The sequence below is a fragment of the Balaenoptera acutorostrata genome, chromosome 11, assembly GCF_949987535.1.
Source record: "Balaenoptera acutorostrata chromosome 11, mBalAcu1.1, whole genome shotgun sequence".
Classification (NCBI taxonomy): Eukaryota; Metazoa; Chordata; class Mammalia; order Artiodactyla; family Balaenopteridae; genus Balaenoptera; species Balaenoptera acutorostrata.
The window spans coordinates 62,972,175-62,996,595 of record NC_080074.1 but is presented as its reverse complement, the minus strand read 5'-3'; the positions used below and the strand labels follow the sequence as shown (position 1 = coordinate 62,996,595).

The window sequence follows — 24,421 nt, the reverse complement described above, 5'->3', positions numbered from 1 at the left end:
TGCTTTAATTTATTTTCTCACTGAGGGACAGGGAGGAAATGGCAGCAGCAAAGCAGACAAAGGGCAGCCAGAGAGGAGGGAGAAGGGCAAACAGGTATGGCTTCAGCTAACAAAGGAGAGTTTTAGCATCAGGCAGGAGCAGAGAAACCCCTGCCGGATTGGGCAACTAGGATCTGAAAGGCACAATTTCGTTATGTCTTGACTCCCCAACTGTGAGTTCCTCCAGTGTTTATATGTCTGTTTTTCAAAGATGCCTAGAAACAAAGTTGATTGATAAATAGTTATCTTTCTGAAATAGTATTTCACCAAGGTACAAACATTAGGTATAAAATAAGCTACAGGGACATATTGTACAATGTGGAGAATACAGCCAATATTTTATCATAACCATAAATGGAGTATAACCTTTAAAATTGTGAATCACTGTATTGTACACCTGTAACTTATATGATATTTCACAGCAACTATACTTCAATTGAAAAAAACTATTGATAGGTTTTAAAAAAAGGAAAAAATAGCATTTCATCACCTCCAAACACTGACTCTAGCAGCTAAAATTCAAGTCCGTTGCTTCCTCTTTTATTCTTTCTCACTCTTTCGTGTCAGAGCTCACCAGCGTGCCCGGAAGCAGGCAGAGAACTTCACCTCTTCTTCTGGGACTCCACATTAGCCATAAAACTTCTTCTTAAAATTTTTGAGAAAAAGAAAATTAATTAGAAATTTTTTTTTTTAATTTTGAGAAAAGTCTGTCTGTCTGAGATTTGGAGTCCCTGAGATGTAAAATCTCCAGACTCTCTCTCTTCCCTTGGGTAGGAATATCTTTGCTGTTTCTGATGTTTGTCTAAACACCCTGAATGGTTTGGGTTTGCATCCCCGGTGGGGCATGGGGGGAGAGTCTGTATCGTCCCCACCTTCCCCACCTGTCCTCCACGTCAGGCTCTCAACTGTCACCTAAACACTAAAGCGCAATAAGATGAGGGCCCCATCTTCCAGGGAGTGCCCCACAAAGCCACACCCTCAGGTCAGGGCCTGTCCCCCACAAAGCCACACCCTCAGGTCAAGGCCATTACTACAGCCATGGCATTGGCCCATTGTCCATACAATGGATGTCCCCAGAGGGCCAGGACAGTGTCTATACTTCTCTCTGTAGGTTTAGCTCCACGCCAGTCACTCTGAAGCAGAAATAATGCTTCTCTGGTAAGAAAAAGAGATGGTAGTGTCAGAAGTTTGTGATGGAATGTCGTGGAAGGGTTGTCTAGGCAAGTCCGTGGAGGCAGATTGTTGCTGATATTTTCCATTGCCCTGTTCTGTGCAGACACTAAACAAGCACAAGTCCTCTCGTCCGTGGGCAGCAGAGAGGGATGTCAGGTTTGGCCAAGTGGGTCTCCCTCAGGACCCCCTCCCACTTGGGCAGTAGACGTGGCATCTGGAGTTACCGAACCCTTGAAGGGGGCAGGAGTAGTTTGTCACCTTGTTTGGCCTCCTTGGCAGGACCTTAAATATCTCCCATCTGCGCAGCCCTTTGTCCTTCATGGGATGTTTTTTACATTCCTGGTCTCATCTTCAATCTGCTAACAGTCCCATGAGATGAGAATTATTACAGATGGGAAACGGAGGTATGGGAGGGTCTGCTGTAATGACACAGGGCTTGTGCCCAGGAGAAGTGTTGTTTTGTTCATCACAGGGGATCCCCAGGGTCTCTCCAGACACCAGAGGGTCTGGATCGGCCACCCTCCTCTTTCTCATGTCGGAATCCCCTTCACTAGAAAGCTTTTGCCGATCCACCCCAGGGACTGTTGCTCTCCCTAACCCTGTGCCCCCTCACTCTGTCACACCTGTGCCCTTGCTTCCCCCTATCCGTCTGATTTCTTACACCACCATCTCAAGTGGTCAAGCCGTGTTTGTGGGTCTTCAGCCCACAAATTTCCAAGCTGGGTTCTTAAATGGGATTCCATGGAGCTGTCCATAAAGAGTCACGGCTGGGCTCTGGGCAGTTCTTGCAAAGCTGGCTGCTTGCCGGGGACTGTGCAGTTTCACCGAGGAGACAGAAGACAGCTCGTCCAGATTCTCATCAGAGCCCATGACCCAAATATCTCATGTATCACTATCCAGAATTGATCTTGCCTCCTTGTATTTTGACACCTGCCCCAGGCCCCAACACCTAGAACTGGCTTCGGCACACAGTGTTGCCTCAAATGTGCCGACTGACTCACCTCTTTCAGGCCACTGCTTCCCAGCCACGCATGGAGGCCGAGGGAATAGGTCTTTGCCACGTCAGGATGCTCAGGGTTTCTGCTCACACCCAAGAGGGTGGAGATGCTGGGCAGGGAGCACAGAGGGGAGGGCTGCTGTGGGTTTGGGCAGAGCAGGGGAGGTGGAATATGATAGATTATCACGCTGAGTGTGAGAAAAAGGGTGGTCCCCTCCCTCCCCTCATGTCTCAGGAAGTCTGTATGTCACCAGCTAGAAAGGATGGAGATGACTTAGCATCCTTCCCCTTTATACGAAGTGTGACTTCAGCTCACAGCCCCCTTGGAGCATCACTGCAGGAGACAGCAAGAAATTGCCAAGGCCTCGGTAAGAACAAGCTTTAGAGGCTCTCCTGTTTCTCTCTTTGGATACAGAGGCTCAGCGGTACTCAGCACTGAGCCCAGGTGTGCCTTGACAAGAAGAGATAACAAGAGAGGCGCTCACTCCTGACTTGGGAGCCCTGCTCCTGGGGCCATGGGAAGTAAGGAGTAAATCAAGGATGCCAGGTGGGAAGTTGTCACCCGCACTGTACCAGAGTCACCAACCTCCCTGCGGGAGGGCGTCTTAGCAGTGGTGGGGAAGCTGGGAACTAGAGAGTGTCCTGGGGGCTGGAGGCCACCCAGGGGCAGACACTGGGGTGGGTGTGACCTGGTAGGTGAAGCCCCTTGTGGGGAACGGAGCAGAGCCGGTAGGGAAGCAGGGAGAGCGAGTAGCCTGTCCTGGTGCTGATCTCAGTGTTGTTGAAGAAGTGCCAGGCTGTCTGCATGGTATTTTAACAGCTCCCACACCCTTGGGGGTTGATCTCGTCCTCACCAGCCATCCTCCTCCTGTATTTCTCACTTCCACTCCCCTTCATCCCAGATCAGCAGCTGGGAGATGGAATTTAGCTGGATCCCCAGGATTACTCTGCACCTTCCTAATCCTTCTTCCTGCAGGAGGTTCCCACAATCCCAGTCCCCACCCACCCACCAAGACTCTGGTGCGGTTCCGGAGTCCTGGCCTTTCTAAGGACCCCGCAGCCCGGCTCCCACCGCCAGAGCCTGCGGGGGAGCCAGCGCTGTAAACCCGCCTGCTCCTGGAGCTGAACGCTGACTGGGAACAACTGGCGGCTCGTGGTTCCTGGAGCATCCAGAGAAGCAGACAAGAGAAAGGGCCCATTGGGATGAAAGGAGGCAGAGAGCAGGGATGGAAGAAGCTATGACTCCTTTGGCAAGAGATCCGGCTCAGTCTCTATGTATACATGCATTCGCTGGGCTGGGCACACTCTGAAACCTGGGAGGGGAGTACTTACGTTTAGTTTGCCTGCCAGCAACATCTGTTCAAAACCTCACACCTGTAAGTTGCAGAAATTGCACTGTAGACTAACTTCCCCAGCCTGATCATTTATCATTCATCTCTTCCCATTTAGAGATCAGAGTGCAATAGTCTCTCCAGGTCGCGTTGCTGGAAACTCCTATACGGTTTCCCCCAAATCTTGATATCCTCTAAGGAAACTCCACCATTGAGTTGTTTGTTTTGGGGTGTGCCCAGGAGGTCTGGGGCAAATCTAAGGGGTGGCTAGTTGCCTTGGGACCACAGCGGGGACCAGGGTGGAGACATCCGCTGCCAGAGCACTATCCTGGTGGGGCAACAGTTTTGTTCTGAGCTCCCCACACCCTGCTTCTGCTTCCCACTGTTATTATCACCTTACACACCCCAAATTTTAATCACATCAAAACACAGTATTGTGGTCATTGAGTGCAAGTGAAAGCAAGGGGCTCTGCCCAAGACTGCCCACATTCTCCGCGTGCATCAGGTGCTACTCCGTATACCTCAGACTCCTCAAATGCAGAACAGATGAGGTCCTGCAGGACCAAAGGTCTGTGGCTGTAGATTCATCAAGCATCTCCCAGGACCTAACATTGCCTTCTAGACGAAGAGACAAACTATCCCGAAATCTCTCTTTTTTCTTTTTCTTTTTCAATTCCAATCTGTCGTAGACCAATGTTTTTGTAAAGAAGAATAAAAACGAATTACCCTTAAAGGGAGATTTCTTTTAAGGTGTACAAAATACAAGCCTCATTTTTTTTTAATTTTTAGATTAAACAGACCCAAAACTGTTCCATTGCTAAAAGGAAAAAATATTTTTTAATTGTTTCTAAACAACTATTCTCATATTTTGTATATATCTCCTTTCAAACCAGTAACAAAGCACCCGTGGACCACGTTCTGAGAAGTACTATCCCAGACAGCAAGCGTGGGCAAAGCTCATTCAACAAGCAACAGTGTCAGCCAAGAAAAAATGTGTGTTTGCCCTCTGGAACCAAATAGATGGTGACTTTCATCCAAAACTTATAATAATAACAACAACAAATACTATTGGGGGAAAAAACCCTAAACGTCCAGACTCAGAAAAACGGCTAAATGATGGCTTGCTCACTTCGATACAATTATTTAAAATTATCATTATGGAGACCGTGTAGCAGCATTGGAAAACGCTTGTGATGCAATGCTGATTGAAGGAAGCCAGATACACAATGGTGTCTGTGCTATGAACCTATAAAAATTAAGAACGCAGAGAAGGCAGGCTTAAAAAGTAACATAGAGAGTGAATTGATTTATTAAGGATTGTAGGCGAGTTTTTTCCTAACGTCCTTCTCCTTTGTTTGTGTGCAATAAGTAAATACTTTTGCAAAAATTGGGGCTGAAATCCCTGCTGCCAACAGCTAAAGCAAGAGAAGTGCTGGGGAGCATTGGTGAGAAGCATCCCAGGGCTGGGAGGGGCTCTGCGGGCAGCCTCCATGCTTCCACGCCTTCCTAACTGCTCGGCAATTGTTTAGTGGACCGTCTCCAGGAGACACTATGGGGTAGAAGAGAGAGTGAACTTGAAATTTACAGTTGTAGAGCTGGTTTCAGCTCCCAGCCCTGCTTCCACTGGCCTGTGATCTTAGACAAGTCACCTCCTCTAGAGCCTCAGATACTTAAAGGAATCAGAGTATCTGTTTCTCAAGGAGTCAATGCTATAAGGCATGTGAAAAGGCACAGAACGCTATAATACACTAAACAAACATAGATATAGCTACTCTCAGATCCTGGTAGGTTAAACAATGGCCCCACTTTGCCTGGACTTTCAGTGCTTAAACCAGGATGATCCCAGGCAAGTCAGGACGGTTGTCACCCTAGTCTGGGCACCTCAGGTCTACAGAGCCCTAGTCTTGACCCTAACCCCCTCAGGGAGCTCTTGGTAAGAGAGGGAAGCCAAGCCACAGCCCCCAGGCCCAGGAGACACAAGGAGAAAACCAGTTGAACCAGAGGAAGAAAAGGGAAGTGGAGCCAGGGATTGGGACAGGCCAGTGTGAGAGAGTGGCCTGAAGGCAAGGAGTCTGAGTCAGGTCGAGGCAGAGAAAACAGAGGGTATATGGAGGAGGGACGATGGGACCCAGTCAGGAAGCGCCAGTGGTGTGGGAAAGATCCTTGGGTTGGGCATCTCAAAACCTGGCTTCAAATCCTGCCTCTGCCCCTTCCTGGCCCCATGACTTGGACACATAGTTCTTTGAGCCTCAGTTTCCTGGCCTGTAAAATAAGGATAATCATATTAGCTTCACGGGTGACTCTCGTGAATAGCTGAGATCAAATGTGGAAACTCCAAAGAGTCATACAAGTGGGGTTCCCATCCCTGCCACCTCCACGTAGACTTCCCTGAAGGCTCTAGAGCACGTGAACCGGCCTGTCATCTGCTGCAATGTTTTTGGCATCACTCACTTTCAACTGTTGTTATGAAGAATGCCCATAATTAAACGCTTCACGTGTGTCTCAACTGCCAACTCAATAAACAGGAAGCTCAGCCAGGTTTATATTTACTCCCATGCTGAATATGGAGACTTATTCAATTGTGATGAAATAAAAGAGGAAGCCCCAGACAGCAGAATTCAGAAAACCTCTTTGGCCTCTGGCTGTGATTAGCTGCCAGCAACCAGTGCCAACACCCCAGTCTACCTCCTGACAGCTGGATGGCCCCTGGTGAGCTGCTGTCACTCCCTTGAAGGGCTGGGGCAAGGAGGCGCCCAGCAAATACTACTAACTGAGCCTTTGGGGTAGGCTGATAGCTATTCTCTACTCCCTCAACACAAGAGAAAATTGGCTTAAAATGAAGCAAGAGAAATTTTATTTGTCCCGAAGGAGATGCTTAACCTCGGATCAATATTAGATGGTGGATGAGATTTCTAGGACAAATTGCTGTCCCTAAAGGAGAACCCTTCAATGGGTTAGAGGGCACAGAGCAGTGGTTTCTAAACTTGCTACACGTTGGAATCACCTGGGGAGCTTCAAAACCCACTGGTGCCTGTGCCCATCCCTAGAGACTGGGGTTTCACTCATCTGGGGGCAGGGGAGTAGTCTGGGCTCTGGAATTTTTTAAAAGTCCCAGGTGGTTTTACTGGGAAGACAAATTTGGGAGCCACTGGCCTAGAGGAAGCAGAAGGATGAATCAGAAGGCATCTTGAGATTCCATTCAGTCCGAGGACAAAAGAATGAAAATGATCATAACACTAATAGTTAACCTCTTACCGAGGGCTTTCAATGGACCATGCACTGTGCTAGGTCTATAACATGGGTAATCGCATCAAATCTACAAGCCAGCATTATAAGGAAGGTATTCTTATTCTTACCCTCACTTTACAGATGGGGAAGAGGAGACCTGGAGAGGAAAGCAGCTTGTCCAAGAACTCACACGTGACAGTGGTGAAATGGAGATTTGAACGCAGGCATTCCCACTCCGGAACCCACATGACTTGCAGAAGAGGTGGGGTCTTTGGAGAGACAGGTGCCCCCCGCCTTTTCTCCACACCTCTTCCCACCTGCCACCAGTGCTCTCCTTGAAAGGAAAGTAGGAAGTCAGTTGAGGGCTCCAGCTGGCGCTGCCTGTCTCCCAGGTACTGAAACCCAGGGCTGCCAAGAGGGTGAGGCCCAGGGCAGCAGTCAGCCACCAGATCACAGTCTCTGGCAGCAGTGAGAGGCAGAGTTCAAGAGAAGTTGCTGGTGTGACTGGCTGCCGCAGCCCCTGCAAACCTGCTCCCCATCTGACCCTGCATCTCCCAGGTCTGGAGGTGGATATCAGAGGGCAGCACAGAAGTGTGGCAGGCCATGCAGACAGAGGCAGGACCCCTTGGGCAGAGAAAGGGACAGAGGGAGATTTCACTACCAGCCTCTACCTGGTGAGGAGGGGAGAGCTACAGCCCCAGTGTAGGTATGGAGGCCTTTAACTTCCTTGAAATGGGAGCTTTGGGACCCCTGGGCACCGGAGGGAGGCAATGATGCAACAGGGATCAGGGAGAGCGGCCCCTGGGATGAATTCGAAGCTCCTAGCCTGGGCTTCCCACACCCTTGGACCACTATTCTCCCTGCAGAGTACCAGACCTGGACAGGTGCTAGAGACCATCAGCCCAGTGCCTTCATTTTACGAGAAGGAAACAGGTCCAAAAAAAGGAAAGGACTTGGTCAAGGTTACAGGGGAAAGACGGTAGAGCAGCTAGAACTAGAGTTTGAATATCCTCCCTCCCAATCCAAGAAAGAACCAGAGGCCTAGGAGGAATTCCCAGCAGCATCTGTGCTCCTGCAGCCTGGCAGAGATGGGTCCATGGGGAGCGGCATCTCCAGTCTCCAACAGACCCTCCTGCAGGGATGGGAAGATGGTGCTAGGAATGCAGGAACACCTCTGGTGAATCCTTCTCCTGATTCTGGGTTAGAGTGAGTGTTTGGGGCAACAACTAAGGCTTCAATCTCCTCCTCAGGCCCCAATCCAGCCAGGACCCCACCTCTGACACCCTTTTGACTAGAATCCAAGGCCCCCCCTGAAACTAAGGACCAGTTTCTCTTTCTCCTCAAATCTAAGAGGTGCTCTTGGGCCAGAAGCCCTCACAAGGTCTCAGAGCAGCCCTGCACGTTCTCATGGCCGAGGTCCAGAGATAATATTGTTCCAGGCGTATTACTCCACCCGACATGCTGGAAGTCAAAGCTGGCAACTCTCTCCAGTCTCTGAGGCAAAGGGAGCAGTTGCACAGGCGTGGGCCCGAAGGAAAATAAGGCTGCGGGTTAGACTTGGATTGAATTCCAAGAGAAACAGAGAGGCCCCAGCAGGGAACTGGGATTGTCTGGGCAGAGGATGCCTCTTTGTGTTGGATCAAACTGGGAGACAAGACAGACTCAAGGTCACAGGGCTAGTTAGTGGTGGGGTAAGGACCAGAATCCCAAATCCATGGGGGAAATATGATACCTGTGGGGAATTCCCAGGTCATGTCTCATCTGGCCCAGGGTGGGAGAGATCAGAGTGCCGTACAAACATAAGGAATTAACAATTGATTATTATTCCCTCCTTTAAAGAATGAGTGGCTTCCAGAAATGTTGGCCACAAATAGCAGTGGCCCTTTTTGGGGCTCTTACAACGTGTCAGGAGTTAAACAGATGGCATCACTCAACACACACAACGAACGTCATTTTACTGCTGGGGGGTGTGGGTGTCAGGCAGCTTGCCCGCAGTTACACAGCTTGTAAGTGGTAAGCTGGGATCACACCGGGCAGCCTGATTCCAAAGACTGAATCTTCCCACTGCACTACATTACTTCCTGCTTCATGAGGTGGTTTAGGGAGGCTTTGGAGTTTGGCTGCTGGAGTTTGTATTATATGACTCTAAATAAGTTCATTAATCTTTCTTGCCTCCGTTTCCTCATTTGTAAAGTGGAAGGAAGAACACTGGCTACCTCTGTGAAAATTAAATGAGTTAATTCTTTAAGAGCTGTTAGCAGAGTGCCAGGCAAATAAGAGAGCATCAGTTTTAGCAATTATTATAGTGCTGCACAATATACACACATTTCTGTTAACCGAGTTGTATTTTCCATCCAGCTTCCCTTAACAAATGGGAAAATCACTGCAAGCAGAAAAGCATGGATCTGTGATACATTGTTAAGCATACAAAAGATGCAGGAAAGCTTTTCTTTAATGATGTACTTAAAGGAACATGGCAAGTTTTCAATCTGTTTGAAACAAGCCAAAAGCATCTCTTCTGTCGTTAGTCTAAAGGCACGTCTCTCCACACTGCATTCACCGCCAGGGGGATGTGTAACTAATAGTGGGCTTGCTTTTTTTTTTTTTAACATCTTTATTGGAGTATAATTGCTTTACAATGGAATGTTAGTTTCTGCTTTATAACAAAGTGAGTCAGTTATACGTATACATACGTCCCCATATCTCTTCCCTCTTGCATCTCCCTCTCCCACCCTCCCTATCCCACCCCTCTAGGTGGTCACAAAGCACTGAGCTGATCTCCCTGTGCTATGCGGCTGCTTCCCACTAGCTATCTATTTTACTTTTGGTAGTGTATATATGTCCATGCCACTCTCTCACTTTGTCCCAGCTTACCCTTCCCCCTCCCCGTATCCTCAAGTCCATTCTCTAGTAGGTCTGCATCTTTATTCCTGTCTTGCCCCTAGGTTCTTCATGACCATTTTTTTTTTAGATTCCATATATATGTGTTAGCATATGGTATTTGTTTTTCTCTTTCTGACTTAATTCACTCTGTATGACAGTCTCTAGGTCCATCCACCTCACCTCAAATAACTCATTTTCACTCCTTTTTATGGCTGAGTAATATTCCATTGTATATATGTGCCACATCTTCTTTATCCATTCATCTGTTGATGGACACTTCAGTTGCTTCCATGTCCTGGCTATTGTAAATAGAGCTGCAATGAACATTTCGGTACAGATGCTACCAGAAAACTACTAGAGCTAATCAATGAATTTGATAAAGTAGCGGGATACAAAATTAATGCACAGAAATCTCTTGCATTCCTATACACTAATGATGAAAAATCTGAAAGTGAAATTAAGAAAACACTCCCATTTACTATTGCAACAAAAAGAATAAAATATCTAGGAATAAACCTACCTATGGGTTTGCTTTTGAGAGGTGAGGCTACAGCCCCTTCGAGCACAGGCTGCAGTGGGCAGTCGCCAGGCTTCCCTCTCTCTGCATCAGGCTATTCCAGGTAAGCTTTTCACTCTAGAGCTAGAACATTCTCTGTCGAAGCTGCAGTTGTATGTTGTGTTTTTCTAGGCAATGAGCATTTGGCAGCCATGTGCTTACTTAGCTAAGAGTTTCGGGGATCGCCAGAAGGCATGTTTATCTGACATTCTTTTGTCAGTCTTTTACGCTAATGAGGACCACGCTTTAAAGAGAAGGTACTCACGTATGTACTCATGTTTGTCCACGGGCATGTCCCTGGTTTGAGAGGGGCCTCCTGGGCCCTGCGCTGAACCCAAGTTCTACCCAAGTCCTCCTGGATCTGCCTTGATGCTGTGCTGTGTCTGGGGTAGGGGTCGGTGGTGAACTGTCACAGGGCCATTCAAGTTCTTTGTCAGCTCTCCTAAATCTTTATATTTGAAGGCTCCACTCCGCGTCATAGCAAACATGTTTAAATACACCCTCGGCATATACAATTTTGTGTTATAAAATATTCAGATTTTTATAATTGCTTTTGAAAATATTTGACTATCAGCGACTCATTGGATTATGATTAGCTGTAATTACTGGACAATTTCAGACATGTTTGGAATTATTCGAAAGCAAGGAAATCTAACCTACAATATTTTTCAAGTGTAATGAAACTTTCATGAATTGAAAATCTGATCAATGAAGGGAGTTGATCTGTGTCATGCATAGTGTTCAGTGGATTAAAGGGCCAGCCCCTCCCCCTTGAGAACTCTCAGAACTCCCTCCCTAGGGTCTCCCTTCAGGCTCAGGCCAGAGCTCTGTGCGCAAAAGGGACTGCCGTGAGCCACTGGCTGTGGAGATCAGACCCAATGACCTTGGAATCCGGAAGGAAAAGTCTACCACTATGTGTGAAACAATGCAGTTTACTGAAGACACAGAACAGAGAATTCTTATCTTAGTGCCAAGAAAGGATCAAGCACTGCTCTAGAGAAATCAAAGCATCAGCAGGAGATTGGCGGGGAGAGGGGGGCGGCGGCCGAGGCTTGGCTACAAGGCCTGGGAGCCGGCTGTGCACAGGGCTGGCTGGGGCTCTCCATAAGGCAGTGGACCATGTGGCTGGCGTGGGGCCTCCTGAGGGGCGAGGGCGGTGACAAGGCCCAGCTCCTGGGCACTGCCCCACGGCTCGGCCTTATCAATGGGAGTAGATGGTTTTTCAGCCAGATCATCCTTCCCAGCAAATTTTGAGCTGCGATGCCAGCCGTCTGGGCGGGTGGGGCTCCGGGGCGCAGGTCAGAAGCTACGTTGGGAAAGGGGCCCACGGGGGTGTGAAAGGGCGTGCAGAGCTGGGGTGTGAAGGAGTCTGGTGGGTCCGGGACACCTCGGGCGCCCCCTTCAGAATTTGTGGTGGGACCGCTGGCTCTGGGAGGAGCTCTGTGTGACCCGGTCCGAGCTGCTGCTGCCACCCCCACTGACAGCGCGGGAGCCCCCGGAAATGGAGAAGCCCCGGCGCACAGCGGAACCCCCGCCTGAGCCCAGGCGCCTGCCCCCGCTGCCCAGACCCCCAGATACTCAGCCCTCCGCGACCCCCAACTCCTCCTCGCAGGGCTCCGCTGCCGCCACCGCTGCTGCTGCTGGTGTTGGGGACCATCTCTGGAGTCAGCTAGCTTCTGGGACGTCGGTCCAGCCCGGTCGGGGAGCTGCTCCCCTCTGCCCACCTGTCTTCCCTGGGTACCGCCCACTGAGATTTTGCGGAGGGGGCAGAGGGCAGGCCTCAAGAGGGGCAGGGGAGGTTGGCCTCCCTGGCCACCACCCTACAGCTCTTCCCAGCCTGCAGATAGGATGATCTCCCACCAGCTCTGGCCCACGGTCGCCACGGTTTGAGAAACATTATCCCACGGCATCCAGCCCCTTTCCAGAGAAGGAACCCCATACTCACCAATGCTCACAGAGCTCTGGCACTCCCCAGACATCCTGTTGGGGAAGACCAGACCTCAGTGTTAGTGATCTGTGCCAGAGCCTCCTTTCCCTAAATGCACCTTGCTTAGGTCAACAGCAATGAAAGCCTTGGCCCGCGCAACTCCTTCCTGATTGATGCTGAAAATGAGAAAATGAGAAATAGGTGTTCAAAAGGCCATGACACGCATTTCTCTTTCTGTTGGGTAAGGTTGGACTTAAATCGTTACCCTTCCCACTAACATTCCCCAGAGAGGAACAGAGCAGAGGGTTGTTCTTATGCCTACCCATCCTCTCCCCACTCCTCAGGAGCCTATATAATAAAGAGTATTTGAACTGAAAAGGGCCAGAGCCCTATAACCAAGTACCAGCCTACAGGAACGCACTCTTCAGAAACCTACAGTTAAGGCAATAATAAAGAAATAACCTAGAAACAGTATTTATGTCTATGAGTCCTCCTCTTTGCAGACATGTGTTTTACAGCTAAAACATGAGACATAAAGGATGGGGAAATCTATCCAAAGTCAGTTTCTGGTGGCGTCACTATTGCACAGAAAACGCAGTTCTCCTGGAGGATTGGCAGCATCTCGAAGCCCTTAAAAGGAGGGGGCTGGGCCTGCGGAGAGCTACTGCCACCTCCAGCAATGCACGCAAGCCCACACACAGTACCTGGCAGCAGGCTCAGGTGAGAAAGCCACCAGGCCTCCGGGCCTCCTGGGAACCAGAGGGACTCCAAACTAACCTGCACTCCTCACCCTCCAGGAGGGTCCGGTAGGTGGCAATCTCAATGTCCAGGACCAGCTTGACATTCATCAACTCCTGGTACTCCTTCAGCAGCCGTGCCAGGTCCTCCTTGGCCTGCTGCAGTGCAGCCTTGAGGTCCTGAAGCTTGGCATTTGTGTCCTTGAGGCCCACTTCCCCACACTGCTCTGCATCAATGATGGTCATCTGCAAGCTGGCATTCTGGGTGTGAGGGACTGGGAGTCCAGTTTAGGTTCAAGTGGATTCATTGAGGGCCTGCCTGTGTGCTTGGTGCTTCCACATGGATCACCCATGTTGGGAAACTTCAGCCCAAGAGGGTAAAGCCTGGGCCTCAATCGAGATCCTAGTGCATCAAGCGGGATTAGCAGCATCTGGCCTCAAGGATCTAGCCCAGCTCAGGAGAGTCAGACTCCTCCTATATCTCTCTCCTCTCTGAGACTATCTTCTGAAAACCCTCCTCCTCCAGGAAGTATTACTGAATTATCCGAGAAACTGTCTCTCTGCCCCAACCCATCTAGATGTGAGCAGCTTTGGTTATTCTCCCAATTTGGTCTTCACACAATCAGCTTCTTTCCCCGACCTCCCTAATCGTGTCTGAACTCAGTTATTTCTGGCCCACATCAGCCTCCAGTCTCCAAGCAGGCAGGACCTGGGTCCACATACCATAGCCCAGAACCACGCCCCTTCAACCTTAGTGTGCGTGAGGCTGGGGCATGAGTGCTGAGCCCCGATTTTACCGTGCAAGCATCAGCCCGCAGTCTCAGGTGGGTGCTCCTCCTCCTCCTTCCCACCTGCTTCTTGACACTCTCGCTCTCAGCCCGCAGCCTCTGGATCATTCTGTGGAGCTCTGAGATCTCACTCTTGGCGCTCTTCAGGTCAACCCCATGCCTGCCAGCCGTGGTCTACAGCTCACCCAACTGTGTTCGAAAAGAGTCACACGTTCAGAAAGCCAGCAGGGCCTTGCAGGTCCCCTAATCCAACCCCTTCGTGTCACAAACAGGAAAACTAAAACAGACGTGTGGCCTGTGCGAGGTCACCCAGCTGGAGGAAGCAGGTGCTCTGTCCCCTGCATCAGGGAGACGTCTTCCAGTGCAATCACTGCTGTTTTTTTGAGCATCCACTTTGCCCCAAACCCCGTGCTTTACCTCATCGAACCTCACAACTCCCTGACGAGAAAGGCATTATTATCCCCATCTTACACATGGGAAAACTGAGGCACAGATTGCTTGAGCACCATGACTAAACTCACCCAGCTGTGGAGTGAGAGGGATGGAGCATGAATGCAAACATTTCAGATGCTGGAGCCGCCTCTTACCCAGCAGGCTATACTTCCTTGGGCAGAAAAGCCGGAACAGTCTGATGATGTTTAAGGGCTTGCTGGTGCCCATTCAGATTTGGGGATGGAGGGAAGGTGTACAGAATTCCTTGTGTCTGTCCTCTAACTTTGCTCAATCTCCCTCTCCCTCCCCCCACTTCCTTCCAGACACTGGCTTCAACCCCTCAGTGTGATCAGATCAGAATCACACAAGACAGGGCCCAGTTTGGTGCAAGAGAAATGGAAGTGTCTCCAACAATAAAGGAAATGCAACCAGAGGGATTTAGGTTAAGGATTTCTCAACCTTGGCACTACTGACATTTCGGACAGAATACTTTTTTGTTTGGGGGGAGGGGGTGTCTCATGCATTATAGGACGTTTAGCAGCATCCTTGGCCTCTACCCACTAGACTCCAGTAGCACCCCACCCCCACCCCTAGGTGTGATGACAAAAACTGTCTGCACACATTGCCAAATGTCTCCTGGGGGAAAAGCATACCTTCCCATCCAGTTGAGAAGCACCAGGTTAGAGCAAAGTCAGAGCTCTCTGATTAGGAAGGCAGATGTCTGTTGGCAAGACCAGCCCAGTGGGAAGGGGAGGAGCTCCCATACTGGAGATGCAGAGAAGAATGACTCTGGGGCAGGCTCTGCCCTCCTGGGTCGCCTGTCCAGCTAGGTCGATGGGGGAGACAAGATTTTCCAAGGCTACGTGATGGTGTCACCCATCTTGGTCTGGTACAGGGCCTCGGCCTCGGCCTTGCTCCTCTGGGCGATGGCCTCGTACTGGGCCTTGACCTCGGCCATGATGCTGTCCAGGTCCAGGCAGCAGTTGTTGGCCATGGAGAGAACTACGGAGGTGTCACGTGTGTCTGACTGCATCTGGGACAGCTCCTGCAGAGCCAGACAGACACGCCCCCTCCTGAGCTCCCCAGAGGACGAGAGCCACCAGCTTGGGAGGGAGGGCTCTGGACTGACTGAGGGACAAGTGGGAAGGTATCAGTTTTGTCAGAAGGACAGATAGGACTCAAACTCCTTCTGGTGAACATTTTTCTCTAGGAGACGGGAGGCAGGTGGGTCACAAGGCTTGGGGATGCAGAGCAGACTTAGGGCATCGTAGAGGGCCTTCGGGAAGTTGATCTCATCTGTCACACTGTCCACCTTGGCCTCCAGTTCCACTTTGGTCATGTAGGCAGCATCAGTGTCCTGGGAGAGAATTCAATATGGTCCCCTCTAACCTGTGGGCTCAGAGCAGGAGGAAGGGGGCACAGGGGCCGGCCCTACGGGAGCTCCCACTCGGGGGAAATGAGACACCCGTCCGGGCACAGGCAGACCTGGCCTAACGTTACCAAATAGGCTATCTTGCAGGCTGGGCTGGAGAACACCTCTTGGAAAATAGCAAAAGAGGCTATGAGGGTGGGCTGAGGCCAGGGCCATTATAGACCAGGTGAGGAGAATTTGTAAGAAGGGTCTGGGGGAAAATCTAAATTTGCAGCACTCAAAGCCTCTCTTTAAATTGCTCCTGGGTACACACTACTATATATAAAATAGATGACTAACAAGGAACTACTGTATAGCACAGGGAACTCTACTCAGTACTCTGTAATGGCCTATATGGGGAAAGAATCTTAAAAAGAGTGGATATATGTATATGTATAACTGGTTCACTTTGCTGTACACCTGAAACTAACACAATATTGTAAATCAATTAGACTCCAATAAAAACTTTTTTTAAAAGATTGCTCCTGGGAATACACTCCAGAAAAAAAAAAAAAAAAAAACCTATTCCTTCTCTTCATCCACTTTCTATTCACAACTCAAGGCCTAATGGGATTCATAACTCACATGCCCATCAGGGAGCCAAATGGCAAAGGCTGTTGAACCCTTCAGACCGTCCTCCTGGGAGGGGAGCTGCCGGTCCCTGAAGTACAAGGCCTGAACCCTCCTGGCCTGCTAGTGGGGGGCTCCCTCCCTGACCCTCCCTCACCCACGTGGCCTGAAGGAGACCCTCAAAGTAGGAGGACTGGACTTCACCTCCCCTCAGCCTCTCAACACTCTGTTCAGCTGGGCTCTGGGGTGGGAGGTGGGGGAAGGACCCTTCACCTTCTTCAAGACAATGAAGTCGTTCTCTGCCACTGTGCACTTGTTGATCTCCTCTTCGTATCTGTGAGAAAAGAGTCACTTTCTGGCCCACTTTCCCCAGGAGGTCACCATGGTCCCAGAGCTCTTCCCATGAGTAACGAGGACTCAGGGCTTCTTGCCTGGCCGTTTAGTTCGAGGCCTGTGTCCTTGTGATGCACCACCTTCCAGGTTCAGGTGAGACCTGGTTTTTCTACAGGCTTCACTGAGCCCTATGTGCCCTTGCGGGGAAAGGGCCTGGGGTCAGCTCTATGTACAGCAAGTACAGTAACACCATGGGCTCTCAATAGATACTTTTTTTTTTTTAATCAGGGGATTTTTTTTTTTTTTTTTTTTTTTGGCTGCTCCACACAGCTTGTGGGATCTCAGTTCCCCAACCAGGGATTGAACCTGGGCCATGGCAGTGAAAGAGCTGAATCCTAGCCACTAGGCCACCAGGGAACTCCCAGATACTTCTTGAATTAATGAAAGCCAAGAATGGTCACTAAGAATGTGCCAGGTCTTGTTCTGTGAATGATGTTTGTATTAACTCATTCAATTCTCACTACAATCCATAGAGTAAATACTATCACTGTATCCATTTTACAGATGAGGAGACTGAGGCTCGGAGAAGCTAAGGAATTAGTTCAAGATCACAAAGCTGATAAGTGGCACGATAGACCTTGACCAAGGCACTTGGACCCCAAAGACTGTACTCTTAACTATAAAGTAAGTTGCTTCTCATTTAGAAGTCTACTGACAAGAGAAATAAAACTCATATTTGGAGGAGAACTTGGAGATGATCTAGTCCAGGGAAGATAGAGGATGTTCTCTGAGTCTACATGGTTTGTGAATGAACTTCAGTGTGTCTTGGAACACCCACCCCCCAAACTTACATGTATATATACCTTTTCATTAAATTCCCGAGACGGTTTCTGCCCCCAAACAAACCATGAGCCACTATTTTAAAGACTGGGATATTGAAAGTCAGAGAAGGTGGGGGTAAGTTCCCACCAGCTTGCAGCCAGCTGGGACAGAGCTGCCCCCTCCCACCTTCCAGCCCACCCTCCCCCCAACCCCCCGCAGGACTGGGCGGAACTCACCTCTTCTTTTTTTTTTTTTAATTAATTAATTTATTTATTTATGGCTGTGTTGGATCTTCGTTTCTGTGCGAGGGCTTTCTCTAGTTGTGGCGAGCGGGGGCCACTCTTCATCACGGTGCGCGGGCCTCTCACTATCGCGGCCTCTCTTGTTGCGGAGCACAGGCTCCAGACGCGCAGGCTCAGCAATTGTGGCTCACGGGCCTAGTTGCTCCGCGGCATGTGGGACCTTCCCAGACCAGGGCTCGAACCCGTGTCCCCTGCATTGGCAGGCAGACTCTCAACCACTGCGCCACCAGGGAAGCCCCCGCACCTCTTCTTGAAGTCCTCCACCGTCTCCTCCACGCTCCTCAGCTCCTCGTGCAGCTTGTCCTTCTCAACGTGCAGCCCATCCAGAAAGGCCCTTAGGCTGCTGATGTAGTTCTCAAAAAAAGGCTCCGGTTTGCAGTTGTCGGTGTTAGGGCCAGAGTCCTGCTCCTGCAGGAGGCTCCACTTGGTCTCCAGGGCCTTGTTCTGCTGCTCCAGGAAACGCACCTGCCGCCCAGTAAGAAAAGAGCATCAGGGAGCTGTCTGCAGCCAGCTCCAATCTTGGATGACTTCCCAGGGGCCTCCCCATCTCTCCTGCGGGGCTGCATTTTGTATGCTGCAATAGTTCAGTGCTAACCCCGTGTGGATAGCAGCATCGGTGTCATGCAAGGGAGGAAGAGCCCTACTGTGCAGATAAGGAAACCGAAGCCCAGAATAACCAAGGTCGTGCAGCAAGTTAGTAAGAAAACAGAACTGAGGTTTCCTGATACCTAGGCTGGATGATCTTCCCACTGTATCATTCTTTCATTCATTCATTCACATTCCTCAATCATTTAGTACTCGACAAATAGCAGGAGATCTGACAGCCTACAGCAGATGCAGTCTCCAGGAAGAGGTTTACAGTACATCTGGGTGCCCTGCACTAAGGTGGGAAATAGAGAAAACCATAGAGAAATGGCTCTTGAGCAGCCCTAGTCCCGGGAACAAGGGTCCAGATGCCTCTAGGTCGGGTCAGCCACCACTGCCAAGCCTGCTTAAATGTAGGTCTCAGTTGCATTTAAATTGAACCACTGGCTAAAGATGTCTCAGACTTTCATTTCTGTACACAAGCTCAAGGCCAACTGTATAAACAGGTGGAGTAAACATCAATCAACTGGCCATTCAACAAACATTTGCACGGCACCAAGCATGTGCCAGGCCTTATGCTTGCCAAAACCTGGGACCTCCTTTAAGGATGATGAGAGCTGCTGCTGAGAAGGCCTTGGGTAGTGAAACCCACCTTCTGTGGAGAGCGGCATTTTCACATCAATTTCTACCTTTCTGTGAATAATTCATCTGGACACCCAGGTGTCTGCTGGGAACTAGCAGGTCACTAGACTTTGAAGAGCTTCACCTCTACCAAGTCTGATATTCCAACATTAAGATCAACTTCGCCTTCAGTTTTGCCCAGGACTCCTATGTATGGTGAGGTGACCCCCACCACCCCGCCACCCAAAGAGTCCCTACAAACCCTTTCTTTAAGACCTGGTACTATCCCACAGTCACAAAGAGATCTCCTCACATCATACTCAGCAGTACTGCTGAAACCCTCAGTTAGCAGCTGACCAAGCCTGAGTACCCTCTAGTCACCACAACGATTGTCACAGTGTCCCCTGCATGGAGTATACAGAGCACAGAAATCCCTCTAAAACATCGCTTCAGCCTCACCCACACACGGACACATGTATACACATGTCAGTGGCCTCAACTTTCACACCTCTTCCCACTGAAGTCTTCCTGCAAGACCCACCCAGGAGGAGGTACCCCTCACCCTTACCCCATCCCACCCCCCAAAACTCTCTGCACCCCTCTCCTTAGGTTGATGGCAGATTAACTCATCCCTCAGGTAAATATCCTCTCCTTAGGTTGATGGCAGATTAACTCATCCCTCAGGTAAATATCCAGCTTTGGCAGAGCTGGCCTCGCTTTCAAAAAGGAGCAGCTCACAAATCCCCTGCAACAGAGAAGGGGAATTCTGTTTTGGGTACAGAGGGCAGCAGTCAGGGGACACTCGTGATGGCAACAATCCCGCAGTGCCTCTGGTGAGCTGCAGTGATGGGGCATACGGAGGGGACAGTATCTCCATCCAGTAAGGGACTGAGATCTTTTCATCATCTACCCCAGAGGGCTGGAGGCAAAGGATGAACCCGCAAGTCTTTCCTCAGATGCAAAAGGAGAAGAGGAAAAAGAGACCAACCCAGTTAGGTAAGATTTTCTCACTGTCCAGCTGTCCCGGGTTGGGCTCACCTTGTCGGTGAAAGAGGCGGACTTGTTTGTTGAGGGTCTTGATCTGCTCTCACTCCTGGGCCTTTACTTGCCCAATCTGGGGGTCAGACTTCACATTGAGGGGCTGCAGGAGGCTCTGGTTGACAGTCACTTCCTGGATTCCCCCAGGGAAGCCACCTGGACCACCAGGACCACCAAAGCCACCAGGGCCACCAAAGCCACCAGGGCCACCAAAGCCACCCAAGCCTCCAGCTCCTCCTCCAAAGCCCCCACCTATCCCTATCCACCTCCAAAACCACTGCCCCCTAAACATTCCCACTGGTGCCCCCAAACCCTCCAGCCCGGGTGCAGCCTCCAGCCGTGCTGATGGAGATCTTCTTGTTCCCCCGAGGTGCTAGAGACTCCTGCTGCCGAAGCGCCCTCCCATCATGGCACAGGCGGCAGGCCCACCACCACCCACGCCCGAGCGGGAGGCCGAGGAGGACTTGGTGGAGGTGACCCGGCTCTGGCCTGCCACCCAGCTGAGTGCCCGCTGAAGCCCTGGTGGCGGCCCCCACTGGAAGACCTGCAGGACTGCTGGCTGTAGCTGGCCTGGCGACTCATGGTGGACAGCGAAGTATTCCGAAGGGAGGGTGGACCCAGAAGGCAGGAGGAAACTCAGAGACCTTCTGAAGCTCTGGGCCAGGGGTGGCTCTTATATAGGGCTGGGGAGCTTGGCTGGCTGAGGGTGCCAGCCAACTAACTGAGGTAGTATCCGCTTTGGTTTGCCTGGCAGCAAGAGGTCGAGTCCAAAACTCGAAACACACCTTGGTAATCACCCCAGATTTCCAAATTGCTTTGCCTTCCCAGGGTTACTCATCTGAAGTAAGCTTCAGCTGGGAGAGGGGTCATCCTGCAGGGCTGGACACAGCCCCTAATCCCCGAGAGACTTACACTCCCATCCCGGGAGTGACAGGTCCGCGTTTCTCTACCTCTCCTGCATCCCAATGGCCGCTCTGCCAACGCATCAAGCCTCAGGAGGTTATGGGATGGGTGCAGAGCCCCACTGAGGACCTGTAGGGAGAAGGGAGAAGAAGGGGGAGGGCTGGGAAGAAGAAAGACAGATGAGGAGGTGGAAGATGCAAGAGTGAGAGAAAGTATAGCATCCCTCTGGGGCCCTGGCCATCCAGGCAGGAGAAGGTACACATCTGAATCACACAAGAGGATGCGTTCTTGACCACAAGGATCTCAGATGGAGAGCTGGGGGGCAGGGGGACGGCTCAGTCTGAGAAGGAGAGGGATGTGCAGTGGAGTGAGAGGAAGTACAGACCATAGCCAAGGACTTCGAGACAAGGAGCAGAAAGGGAGTGGAGCACGTGGGGAAGGGAAAGCTGGAGGAAGGCCATTCCAGGCAGGAAGAGGGTGCAGACCACCTGGTCCAGTCCAGGGAGACCACCAGCCTTTCTCTTCCAAGCTCACATTAGGGAAATGAATCCAGGATTTCTAATCTCTCCTCTTTGATGTAGGACAGACACCACCTACACCATCTAGGAAGCTTGGGTCCCTTCCCAGGAACATTTTAGAAGGATGGCTATAAATAACCTCCATCTGCAGCTGAGCAGTGGCCATTTAACTTGACTCAGACCATAGGCGAGTGAAGGTTCTTTCCATCATAACTTTTATAAAATATATTTTTGTTTATCATCACGATGTATACAATAGGGTTAATTACTTCCAACCACATCATGATCTAGGAGTAGATTTTTTTTCCTAATATTCTTTGCATTGCTCTTTATTCCATATTAGAAACAAAAGTTTCAGAGAGCTTTTGATTCAGTGAACATATCATCAGTATTTCCCACTATCCTGTTGTATTCTTGCCTCTCATCTCTGATTCCTTTTTCCAGGACACACTAAAAAAAAAAAATTTGACTAAAATCCATCAAGTTTACAGAAGCCTCATTTAATCTTCTAATTTCCCTTTTCTTACCACCATCAAGGTTCTTAAAAAAAAGAAGAAGAAGAAGAAAAAGAATGATGGCTACTCTTAAGGTTGTTGAGAGGATAATTATGAGAAAAACAAACTGTCATGTCACTTGCCATGTGTGTTACGAATGTTTAATCACTTTTACAACACTTGCCTCCTACTTCCCTTCATCAGCAAAGACCAGTCTTGATGACTCTGATCCTGACAGCAAACCCACAGGCACTCTCTGGAAAATGAGTCTTTACAGAGCCCATCCCCCTTGTAAATGAGCCTTCCTTTTCCTCTTCCAATTTGACCTCCCGTGTCCTCAGATACCTGCTCTTCCAAGAATCCTCCCTCACTTATCTCACCCGTCCCCTTTGTTCACCCCCTCACCTTCTGGGTGCTGGGCACCTACGCTTTCAACCAGGAGTTCAGGGAAATTGCTCCCCTACAAGGTAACTAGGGATAGAGCCAGTTTAAACCAGTGACCCATCAAACCTTGGAGCCGTTCCAGAGACTGTGCTCCTGTTCCCTTCAAGCACACAAGTCACAAAGACCTTCAAGTCAAGCGGGCTAGCAAAGTGTGGACAAGTGGAGGTTCTGCCTGATCCAGGTCTCCCTGCCCCAGAATTCAGGGTCCTCGAACTATCAGACTTTCTAGACACGCACAAACACACAGGAGCAAAACACAACACATGTACAGTGCATTCACAGAGACCACACATACATGTATACATACAAAACCACACACACGCGTGCACACGCACACACATGCCGACACACCCTCATCATGGTTCCCTGCTCAGCACTCTCTTCCCCATGAAGCCCCTTTATGTCACAGCTGGGCATTGCCCTCCTTGCCTTCAAAACCTCGTTGCCTGTCTCATTCTCCCATGGCCCTGACTCTTGCCCAAAGCATCTCGCTAATCTGAGAAACCAAGATATAGCAACTGGGTCCAAATAGGGGAGGAGACTGAGAGTCAGCCCAGGTCCTATCCTGACTCAGCCACTACTGGAGTCTTCTCTTTGCTGCTCAGCTCCCTCCTCTGCACGAGGAGGGCGGCACACCTGAGCCGGGGTTCCCGCCGGACCTACTGAAGCCCGGTGTTCGAAGGAGGGGTGGGGGCGGGAGGACAGGGCAGCCGCAGGCAGTGCCCCAGTGTCATTGCTGTCGCCGCCTCGGCCCACTGACATCCATGAAGCTGAGGATAGTCCACCTGGGGAAAGTGGACAGAGGGTGGCTTTGTGGCTGCGGTTGGGAAAGGGGGGCTTTAACAACACAGCACATAAAGCCGCCCTCGTTGCCGACACGTGAAGCTGATCCTGACTCCAAAATCCAAATAGTGCTTTTGCTTCCAAGCGTGGCTGATGCCTTCACCAAAAGAGACCCTGGGAACAAGGGAGGAAATGCCCTGCCCTGTCTTCCTGCCCCCACTTGCCGTTCTTTTTCAGTGCATGCTATTAAAGGGAAACACTTCAGAACAAGGAGCTGGCTTCCACCCCGTGGCAGCTGCCAATGCCCTGGCCCCATCTGAATATGCTGAGTAGTCACTTTGCATTTTAAACATTTGGGACTAAGGAGGGCCCATCCCAAATCCCTCCTTCCTGGCCAATACCCCTGCTAATCCCCACACCCAAGACTATAAAAGCCCAGCTTCTCTCCTCTGCTGCCTCTTAGGGAGAGAAACAGAGTGCTGCTGTCCAGGGAGTCGTCACCACTGGAAGTAGCCCAGATGGGCCTTTCTGGGAGATGAGGGCACGGGGGTCTCAGGAGAGACACGAGGCCTTACACCTGCTCCTCTCCATGCCATGGCTGTGTCTCCCAGGCCGGCACCATGAACAAGGCCGCCTCTGCTCTGGGAAAGCTGGGCCCTCACTGGGGGAACTAGGGAGACAGAGGAGCCATCGCTCCTGCCCGCAGGCAACCTCGGCTTCTCTGGGGACCAGGGCGCTCCGATGCGGGTGCTCAGGGCTAAGGACAGGCTTGGCGACACGTGGCACAGCAGCTGGTACGTGATGCTGGGCGGGGACAGCAGGTGGGAAAGGGCTGAAGAGGGAGAAGCTTGTGGGGCTGCATCAGGATGGGGGACCCTGGGCCGGGAGGCATCGCAGGGAGGGCAGGGTGGAGGGCTCAGCTCTGGGGTCCTGCGCAGAGTCTGCCCTGGGGTCTGCAGTCGGAGGGAACGCTGTTCTGTGAGGAGACGCTCCTCCACGCCAGGTGAGCTCTGAGTCGGGCCTCCCTGACGAGGGGCCAGCCCCGTGGCATCTGGAACTTGAGAAGGAGGTCTTGGACCTGGCAGCTGTAGCTTTGAACTTGGCTCAGCCAGGAAGCAGAGGGCCCTGAGGGACAGGGCGGCCTCCTCAAAGTGCCCAGACCCTCCCACCCAGGAGGCCATCAGAGCGGATCCCCAGGAAGCACACTGGCCAGAAGCAGGAGGCCCTGACCCCAGGCTCCAGACTCCTCTGGGCCTCCATTTAGCCAGTTATGAAACAGAGCTGATACACATCGCCTCTGCCTATTGAGTAGAGCGAATGGGAGGTGAGTTAATTACAGTAAAGAGCTTTACCCACTGAAGAGCAGAAGCGCCGTGTGAGCTGAGGGGCTGTAATAGCAGCAGAAAAGCAAGTCACGGGGCGCTGGCCAGGCAGCAGGCTCCGTAATGAACATTTTACAGACCTTTCCCCACTCAACCCTCCTAGCAACCCTATAGGGAAGGTTCA

General features: G+C 50.8%; 1 protein-coding gene across 1 annotated transcript; it reads right to left on the bottom strand.

Moving 5' to 3' along the window:
* Positions 1-11,608: 11,608 nt before the first annotated feature.
* Positions 11,609-24,096, bottom strand: LOC103009901 (keratin, type II cytoskeletal 4-like). The gene is given in 15 exon segments (XM_057557538.1): positions 11,609-11,782; positions 11,784-11,866; positions 12,153-12,187; positions 12,912-13,132; positions 13,723-13,819; positions 14,143-14,170; positions 14,968-15,137; positions 15,354-15,448; positions 16,346-16,406; positions 17,774-17,994; positions 19,774-19,800; positions 19,802-19,989; positions 20,084-20,159; positions 20,686-20,805; positions 23,578-24,096. Coding segments are annotated over 15 exon segments (2,115 nt in total).
* Positions 24,097-24,421: the final 325 nt, after the last annotated feature.